The 9,976-nt window shown below is 33.3% G+C and overlaps 1 protein-coding gene across 1 annotated transcript; it reads left to right on the top strand.

The window, feature by feature from the left end:
* Positions 1–2,460: 2,460 nt before the first annotated feature.
* On the top strand, positions 2,461–7,822 carry LOC110792755 (CDP-diacylglycerol--glycerol-3-phosphate 3-phosphatidyltransferase 2). The gene is made up of 7 exons (XM_021997581.2): positions 2,461–3,258; positions 4,172–4,269; positions 4,356–4,406; positions 4,497–4,610; positions 6,778–6,834; positions 6,951–7,036; positions 7,170–7,822. The coding sequence occupies exons 1-7, from the start codon at positions 2,655–2,657 to the stop codon at positions 7,291–7,293; spliced, it is 1,134 nt and encodes a 377-aa protein (XP_021853273.1). The 5' UTR covers positions 2,461–2,654; the 3' UTR covers positions 7,294–7,822.
* The last annotated feature ends 2,154 nt before the right edge of the window (positions 7,823–9,976 follow it).

Below are 9,976 nucleotides of genomic sequence, written 5' to 3'. Positions count from 1 at the left end.
TGGGAAAAAACCTAAACTTAAAAGGTGAGCAACCAACATCAGTTTACATATCCTCTCAAATTCTTTGCGCTCGTATGTTCTTTTGTACTAATAATGTGTTCTTTTGAAATGTATCTGCTTTTAAGCTATAAAAAATGTACTTTAACCTGTGAAAATATGCTTTAAACTATAAAATTGTGTTGTTTGAGGGGTTAAAAACCAAAACTACCCGGTTGCATGTAGAGCTACATACAACCGGGTGTACCTTTTACCAATTGTCCTAAAATAAAAGTATAAAAACTAATTTCGGATGGATCTAAATGGAAAGTGTAAAAATAATCTAGGATGGAGGGGGTATTATTTATTTGGGTTCATAAACGAACTCGTTTATGTGTGACCGTGAACAAACTCGTTTATCCGTGCTTCGAAAAAATAATATTACTTTATATATTATCACCAATTTACTATACATTGATTGCCCCATTGAAAAATGTGAATATATATTGACTTTTTAAAAAAGATGGAATTACATACTTAACTTTTACAATGCGTTTGGAAGCTCTAGTTTAATGAGGAAAAGCGTATAAAATTGTGGATATGTGAGATTAATTTAACTTGTTTGGTATTTAAATGAAAAAGTGAGGGAAATGATATTTGTGGAAATCAACTAGTTATGTTTTGCCTGTTTCTTCCATACTTTTCCTCTCAAAAGTGATGGAAAAACTGTGAAAACCCATGGAAAGCAAAACCCAAATTCTTATATGAGACTGTCCTCACCATCAACTGATGGTGAGATCGGTTCACACTTGCGAATTTGGGTATGTTACTTCTATAGTTTATACATGTTACTTTTTTTTATATAATTTTAGAGGAGGTATTTTTTTTAGTTTAGGTATGTTACTTCTATAGTTTATACATGTTACTTTTTTTATACGGAGTAGTTTTAGGGGAGATACCTTCTTAGTTTAGGTATGTTACTTCTATAGTTTAGACATGTTACTTTTTTTTTTATAATTTTAAAGGAAGTACTTTTTTTTAGTTTAGGTATGTTACTTCTATAGTTTATACATGTTACTTTTTTTATACGGAGTAGTTTTAGGGGAGATACCTTCTTAGTTTAGGTATGTTACTTCTATAGTTTAGACATGTTACTTTTTTTTAATAATTTTAGAGGAGGTATTTTTTTTTAGTTTAGGTATGTTAACTTCTATAGTTTAGACAAGTACTTTTTTTTTTATAATTTTAGATGAGGTACTTTTTTAGTTTAGGTATGTTACTTCTATAGTTTAGACATGTTACTTTTTTTTATACGGAATAGTTTTAGGGGAGGTACATTTTTAGTTTAGGTATGTTATTTCTATAGTTTAGACATGTTACTTTTTTTTATATATATAATTTTAGAGGAGGTACTTTTTTAGTTTAGGTATGTTACTTCTATAGTTTAGATCTGTTACTTTTTTTATATATATAGTTTTAGGGGAGGTACGCTATTGGTTTCGCGTTCGTCACACCATCAAGTTGATGGTGTGACTGGTCTCACAGGAGACGCGCTGAAAACAAAATTAAACAATTAACAAATGTGAAATATTCTATTTTTCATAGTTTTCCATAATACTAGTAATTAGTCAAACAAATTAAAATTTAAAGATTTCTACATGTTTCTCCAGATTTACTTTTCTAAAGATAATTTAGATAGTTTTATTTTCTCTCGCATTTCCACATTAACTTGGTTTCTTAAACATAATGTTACTCTTCAACATATTTTATATTTAATATAAACTTCAATAAAAATGTTTTCAAAAGGTCTTGCGCGCACAAGGTGTACAATAAATTTATCGTACACCAAGATAACTTTTACTCATTTTTTTGTAACTTTAACCTAGTTTTGATTAACTTTTATATTAGTAAAAAAAAGTTGATAGATAAACATTTTAAAGGGTTAAATGATTAATTTTATACATTATTAGTGATTTTGGATAAATAAGTTTTACTAAAATGAAAAAAATTATCACTAAAAAAGTAAATAACTTTTACATATATAAGCTTAAATTTTAAGCATTTTGAATTAACTTTTACCCGGTGTACAATATTTATTGTACACCTCTTGTAAATAAGAATAGGTAAATACAAGTTTTAGTTTTTTAGGTGGTAAAAAATATTTTTTCGATTTTTTTTAGGTAAGTAATTTATCCTAAACTATTTTATTTTAGAATATGAACCGCTACTTTTACCGAACGCTCATATCAGTTAGCCGATACTTTAACAGCAAACCGTTATCCGCTACCATTCACCGCTACCCGCTATTCAACCATTAATCACTAACGCTAATTTTGCCGAACAAAGCAATAACATGGGCATTTTTTAACACACTTTTTAACTACTTTTTTTTACAAGTTTGCCCTTATGATAAGCAAGTATTTGCAAATCAGTAAATCACCACCCGAAATTTGCAGCGGTGTTAGTGTGTTACCTACCTAAATCAATCTATCATATTCATCATCAATTCTGCAATTCATCATCTTTCAAGGACCCCGTGAAATTTCCCATACCAAATTTAGCAATCTTACGAAATCAAATTTCCGTAAAACTTACCCAATTTTATTCCCGAATATTAAAATACAATAAAAATTCACCAAATTTCTTTGATTATTTTTAACAAAAACAAGGGAAAAAAAATGCCTGCTCTACAGCTACTCCTCCGGCGTACGATAGTCTCTGCCGCCGCCGTAAACCCACCGCCGGCGTCACTGGCAAAGCCATCTCTACCCAACATAGTGTATTGCGTTGGCGGCGGAGGAGGAGGGAAATGGAGCACGTTAGCAAAAAAGAGGGGCGCGTGTTTAGGAGTTGCGTGTGCGCACGTTAAGGGGCTAACCACAACCACAACCACAACAAAAATAAAACCAATGATAATAGGCAACAATAACAATAATAGGAAAAGGGTATTTATGCTTTCTTCTTCCTCTTCACCTTCTTCTCCAATCTCTTCTTCATCTGAGGAGAGAGAAAGTGGGAGTAGCAGTGAAGGAGGAGAGAGATTGAATAGTAGGGTTTCCGCTACCGGTTCTGGTTCCGCTTCTAATATTTTAAAGCCGCTGGCTGAAATGGGTGATGAGAATAAGCGACACGACGGCGATTGGCATCGGAACGGCGCCGTTTTACCCTCAGATGATAAAGATCAGAAGCAAAAGGAAAAGGATTGTTCTTCCACCAAATTGTTGACATTGCCCACTATTTTAACCCTTGCTCGTGTTGCCGCCATTCCCGTTTTTATTGGAAGTATGTTTCTCTTAAATCTGTTTGTTTTTTGTGTGATATTTTGTTTATTTTTGGTTTTGGGGTTTGGAATTGATCCGATGTGAATTGGGGATTTTATTTTATTTTAGAACTGTTGATGTAATGGGGATATTTTGATTTTGAGAGTTTGATGGGTTTATTGTGGGATTGAATTTGGATTCTTGATTTTAAATTTGGTTGTTTTTTGGTGATTGTTTCCTGTCACTCGTGAAATTTGCAAGCATCACGAGCTACAAATGCAAATATTATGAACATTGTTAGGATTTAAGGTTGTGTACTGTTCTAAAGTATAACTAAATGTCTAAATACTGGGGTTTTTTGAACAAGAGTTAACCAAAAGCCTTTCGCTTGTGTATAGTAAAAAAGGTCTCACAAATTTGCGATTAGTATGAATGTTTGTTGATTTCGTGCAGTAATCTGGTAGCTTTATCAAAAGCTTCTTACTTTTATTCTAGTAAGCAGCTAAAAGTTGCATTAGAAAACATTTGAATTGATACGGAGATAGGTGCCCTTCCTTTTGAACCTCATGGCTCTTCCTGGACTTAGTGCTTCTTCTGTTATTTGTATTCTCTGTAGTTGGTATTCAAACCTAAAGACATGTGCTCATCAACTGTTGTGAAATGCTTGGATACTTGGGGAGTTGGGGGGTCTTTTGTGAAGGGATCAAGGGAATCAAGAGTTTTTCTTATTTCCCATTAGTGAATAGACGAAAGAACATTAGGAGATAACCTAGATCGTAGACTTTGTAGTCATTGTTGAACATCAGCATTGATGTTGTACTGTCGCCTTTTATCATGACTTGAATGCTAAACAAGTAAACAGTGAATAAAAGATTGATTTTGTGGTGGTAATGCTGCTCATTAATAATTACTAACATATGGACTTCTGTTGCCAGCATTCTACGTGAATAGTTGGTGGGGAGCAGCTGCCACAACCAGTTTATTTGTTGCTGCAGCAATCACAGATTGGCTCGATGGTTACCTTGCCAGAAAGGTATTTCTGAAAACAAAGTTGTAAGCCGAACTCAACTTATTTATGACTGCTCTATCTTACTGCTATACTTGGGTGATATCTTTCAGATGCAACTAGGTTCGGCATTTGGGGCTTTTCTAGATCCGGTAGCTGATAAGGTACTGTCTTTATTAAGAAGCTTTGGACTTGTTGTTGATGGTTGAAGTGTTTTCTAGACAGTTCATTGATCTTCTCCTTGGTTAATGCAGCTTATGGTTGCTGCCACATTGGTCTTATTATGTAGCAGACCTCCTGAAATTGCCTTATTCGGAGATACTCCATGGCTATTTCCAGTACCAGCCATTGCCATAATTGGGAGAGAGGTTTTTCTACTAGCCCTTGCTTTGAGATGTCTATTTTTTGGGTGATTTTATATGATGTGGTCAATCCATTTATTTATTTGAATCTGTTTCTTTCGAATGATATATTGTGTAAGTCCTTGGAGATCTTAGTAGAGGAACTGGTGATAACTTGAAATATGATATTGATTTACGGGACTTCCAAACCAGTGTTATCTAAATACAATATGGTGGGTACAAAAACATAGTATGTGCGAAGAGAGGGGAAGGGTGGGGGATAGCAAGCTATATAAAAATAGAGTAAAAGGCTTAGGGAACATCTCCAGTGTAGAGATTACATATCCTAAACGCAAAGGCTATTACACTTTGGGCAATTGTTACAAGTATTTGTTCTAAACTTCTAATGCTTTGCAGACTACCAGTGACTTATCAATGTATAAACAGAAAACTTGTTAGAAGCTGAGGTTTTGTTGTTGTGTTAGCGTATCTATATTTTCATCACTGTTGGCAACAGTGCCCTTCAGAATGACCATTTTATTGCAATCTTGTGACTGTTTATTGGTCATTCAACAATTCTTTTCATGGTTTTCAATTCTATGAGTGTGATACAAAGCATTTGCCTGAAAACCACCTCTGTTTTTTTTTTATAAACATCATTACTATTTTGGGATGTTGCAAAGTAAACCTCGCATCTTCTTTTAAGGTTGAAGTTAATTATTTTGATATTAATATTTCCTTTTTTTCCCGCCTGTTGCCATCCCATCAATCATCCCTAAGAATGTCTCTTATTCTTCATTTCTTTCTCTCTTTATCCTTGTTCAACTTTTTATTCTACATGCAACAAGTATTCTTAATATTTGTGTCCAACCCAAATGTGAGGTCCGTTATGGGACAGAAGGAGCGCTGCAGTTTCAGTTGGCCATGCTAAAAAAAAGCTACTGGTGCAGGATATAGGTATTTAAGGCCCACAATTTTTGGGCCTTGACTTTTTATGGTCAAGTGTGATAGGTTTTGCCTATCATTTTCTCTGATGCATACCAAGTTACAACTTTCTAATTGCAACAGAAATTGTTAGGTTTGATTGTAAGACTATGTAATTAGCCATAACTTATGGTTTAAGTATCACCTTCAAGACTGTAAAAAAGCATGGTGAGAAATAGCATGGTGGAAATTAAATAGCATGGTGAGAAAGACTGAAGGAGGATAGGGAAAGGAAGATTGGGGCGTGGCAATTGCCTGGGCTTATAGAACCTGTTCAGCATTGAAACTTGCTGCCTTGTATTCAATTTCACCATTTGCTTGCAAGGCACTATTTTTATTTTTGTGCTTAACAGCCAATGGTATATTGCAAGGTGTTTCCTTGCAACGCAAAGAAAATCTCATCCATTTCGAATTTTGTGATTTATAATACAAGTATTTCGTTTTGTGAAGTTTAAATAATAACAATTATAGTTTTATCGAGTTATGGAGACTTATTTTAATACTTCTCTAGTTCTCTATAGTAGTAACAGTTATTTAATAGTAACAGTGTCTTACAATTACGTACTACGTTGTACTAGTTCAAATTTTTAGAAGGAGAAAGTGGGATAACCTTGGTTGACCAATAAGACTATAGTAGATGGTGGTCATGGGCTTGTCACAGAGTAAGGGAGAGAGAGAAGGATGGCTGACCTACTTTGGCTTCAAAATTACAACTATTGCATTTTACATGCGTAGTCTGTTTAACTCTCCGTATTTTTCTTATGCTACACAGTTAACCTATATGGTCGCCCCATCATCCCATTAAAAAGTTCAATTTGGGATTGACACGGATGTTGAGAACAATTGTTCTACGCGAAATACCAATTTAAATTGGGGAGAGAGAAAACAAGAGATCCTGTTGAAAAAGAGATAATTCTCGGGATGGAGAGAGTTGAGTAAAGGAGGTGTGGATTTTCATCGAATTATATCTGGGACATCCCAAAATGGATATTGTGAAGCTAATTTTGGGACGGAGGGAGTAGAGATCAAAGATATCAATGTCTTTCTCTGGTGATTAGTATACATGTTATGCTGTGTGATTAATGACTACTTGCATGACTTTTTCATCAATTCGTTTTACATAGTTTTCAAGCAGGCTTCTTGCTGCCACTCGCATTTTTCATATATACATTTGTTCTGCCTAATATTCTGATCTTACAACTCTTTTTAGATAACCATGTCCGCTGTTAGGGAATGGGCTGCTTCTCAAGATGCTAAGCTTCTTCAGGTTTGATTTTCTTTTGACCTTGTTCATTTTGTTGAATACATTGGAGATTCTTTTTTTTTTCTTTTTTTTTGACGAATAATACAAGAATATAGTGATATGATTCCCATCTATTCTAGGCTGTTGCTGTAAATAATTTAGGCAAGTGGAAAACTGCAACCCAGATGACTGCACTTACTTTTATCTTGGCTACTCGAGACAGCAGGTACTCTCTTGTTTGAGTTGGTTCCTTCTAGCGCTATAAAATATAAAATATTTATATTAATTTTCTATAGAATAATGGCAAAAGTAAATTGTGTGGAGTATACTCTAAGTCTCTAATTGTGATATTTCTACAGTTTTGTTGCAAGCCAAGGGGCTCTGGCAATTTCTGGTGTTGCTCTGCTCTATATTTCAGCTGGTCTTGCAGTATGGTCACTAGTAGTATATATGAAGAAAATAGGGAAGGTGTTATTGAGATAATAATAAAAATGATATATTCAGAGCTCGCATTAGTTGGTGCCTCTTTGGTAAGTTCTACACAGTTATTTACGTGGATCTGAATTGGTCGGTTTGTTGTTGGTGACATCCAGACTTGAGATGATAGATCCTCATCTTCCTGATGCTGAAAATGAAAATGAAAGATACTGTATTCCCCCTGTATTACTGGGCATTCTGCTGAATAAAACTTCAGCAGCAATTGAAATTGCTTTTTGCGGGAATTCTTGTTCATATTAGTGGAATTTTTTGGGGGGATCCTGTCATCAAGTGACTCTGAGATTATAACACAGGCATAATCTCAGTAGATTGTTTTATGATCCAGAGATTCTCGCGGCAACAAACACTGGTTCGGATGGAGAGAGGCAAGAGTTATTTGTTCTTGTTTAATGGTAGTTTATTTTTGAGGAATATTATTTGTTGAACTTGGAAAAAATATAAACCTGTAATATACTTAAATGCTGACTGAACAAAGCACGAGCAGCTTTGTCTTATAGATTTTCCGACTTTGGTATATGCCGTTTCTTCACTTGTTGCTTCTGAAATAAATGGAAAATGCAGTGTCTTGAAAAGAATTCTAATTCAAATTCATGGAGCTGCAATATTTGTTGTAATAGAGAGTGACCCTTGTTGCTTCAATGTGTCAATAACTTAGTTTGTGAATTGTCATGATATATTTAAGGGTTGATATTCTTTTAAAGAAATACCCAAAAAAAAATCCTAAAAACTTTTCGATTGCTCCTAACCATCTCCAGTCTAGTCCCTCTCCTCCTCCCTTATTGGCCTCACAAAGCAAATGTTTATTCGAAACAAGGTTATTTTCTCGTGTTTATAGCTACTTTGTAAATCTTACAAACACTATGTTTTCATCGTTTTTAGTTTTTTTTTGTAAATTTTAGAACTTCGAGAAAATTTACAAGCACTATATTTTCATCGTTTGTACATTTTTTGTAAATTTTCTCGAAGTTCTAAGATTTACAAACTAGCCATAAACACGTTAGGACATTATAGAGATAGATATAGTTATCGTATCCTAAGGGCCTAGTTTGTTCAAGTTCCAACCAAGAGATGTTCAACTTGAAAATGTTGCTTGGGCCAAACCACACACAACGTATGTGGCATATGTCCCAAATTCGCTCTCAATTACCCTTGTACACTCTTACTTTATTTGTTTTCTTAAGTTATGCACACTAGTATATTTTAGGATATTTCACTTATGCTTGATAGGCTAAGGCCTCGTTCTTCTGAGATTTATTTGGTTGACTGAACTGAACTGAATTGTACTGAATTGAACTGAATTAAATGAGACTGAATTGAATGGGACTGAACTAAACTGAAATGAATGAGCTGAACTGAACTGAATTGAATTAAACTGCAATTAAGTTCAAAAGAACAGGGCCTAAGACGTCCTCGTAGATGACAAGGGAGAGAGATCAAAGGAAAGAAAACCAAAATAACATATTATGACACGAGTTTTATTGTATAACCCTACAATCCGCTGCTTAATTGTCTTTTCGAAATAGTTAACTGGTTACTCCCTTCGTCCCTTAATATTCACACCTGTTTGACCAGTGCGGAGTTTAAGACACTTGAATTGACTTATCAATTTAAATGGTGTTAGTTGATAGTGAGATATTTTTTTAATATAGTTAGTGGGAAATGTGTAAGGAGTGGAGAGTCAAACGCGTGGATGGTGCAGGGGCCTGCACGTAGATCTACGTGCACCTGCACCAAAACGCAAAAACATTAAAAGAAAACGCAAAAAACAAAAAAACGAAAAAGAACATAAAAAACTAAACAGAAAGAACTAGAGTAAACAAAAAGAACATTAACTAAACCTGAAAAGAACACTAATGTCAAAAAACTAAAGAAAATATACAAAAATGAAAATAACATATTATCTCTCTGATAAGTGATAACTATAAAAAGAACAACTATTTTTCAAAAAGAACATCGTGTGAAAAATGCAATAGAAAAACAAAAAAAACATATTATCGATAATATTATTAAATATTAAAAAACTGTAAAAAAGTTAAAGAACACAAAATAATTAAAAAAAGAGCAACAACTTTTTTACAAAACACAAAGACCAGAATCAAAAGAAAAATAAAATAACAAAAACTAAAAAAAACGACAACAAAAAAAGAAAAAAGAACAGAACACATGAAAAAGAACAACATTTTCTTTTTCCTTATCAAACAAAAGAACATAATGAAAGGGACGAAAAGAACAACAACTCTATGTTCTTTTATTAGTTGTATTTGTTCTTTTCAAACCAATTAATGTTCTAATTAAAAAGACGAAAACGACGATATTTTGATGCACTTAAAACTAGATCTATATTTTTATTTAAATGTATTTTTGTTTTTATCCCACACATCAGATCTATGTTCTTTTATTAAGTGTTATTTGTTCTATTCAAACGATTTTATGTTCTAATTAAAAAGACAAAACGACGATTTTTTGATGCAATTAAAAATTAATCTATATTTTTTTTAAAGTATTTTTGTTCTTTTACCACGAATCAGACTATGTTCTTTTTTAAGTGGTATTTGTTCTTTTCAAACCATTATATGTTCTTTTTTAACAATCTATGTACGTTGATATAAAAGAACAAACTATGTTGATTTAAAAGAACAAACTATGTTGATGACACAGTAAAAGTAAA

The sequence above is a fragment of the Spinacia oleracea genome, chromosome 1, assembly GCF_020520425.1.
Source record: "Spinacia oleracea cultivar Varoflay chromosome 1, BTI_SOV_V1, whole genome shotgun sequence".
In the NCBI taxonomy this organism is placed as follows: Eukaryota; Viridiplantae; Streptophyta; class Magnoliopsida; order Caryophyllales; family Amaranthaceae; genus Spinacia; species Spinacia oleracea.
This window is presented reverse-complemented; position numbering and strand designations above follow the sequence as displayed.

What these genes read in the sequence shown, in the direction of transcription:
- LOC110792755 (XM_021997581.2), top strand. Translation starts at nt 2,655, where the DNA reads ATGCCTGCTCTACAGCTACTCCTCCGGCGTACGATAGTCTCTGCCGCC. An exon ending in TAGATCCGGTAGCTGATAAG is followed by an intron (nt 4,407 to 4,496) that starts GTACTGTCTTTA and finishes TGGTTAATGCAG; the next exon opens with CTTATGGTTGCTGCCACATT. An exon ending in AAGATGCTAAGCTTCTTCAG is followed by an intron (nt 6,835 to 6,950) that starts GTTTGATTTTCT and finishes CATCTATTCTAG; the next exon opens with GCTGTTGCTGTAAATAATTT.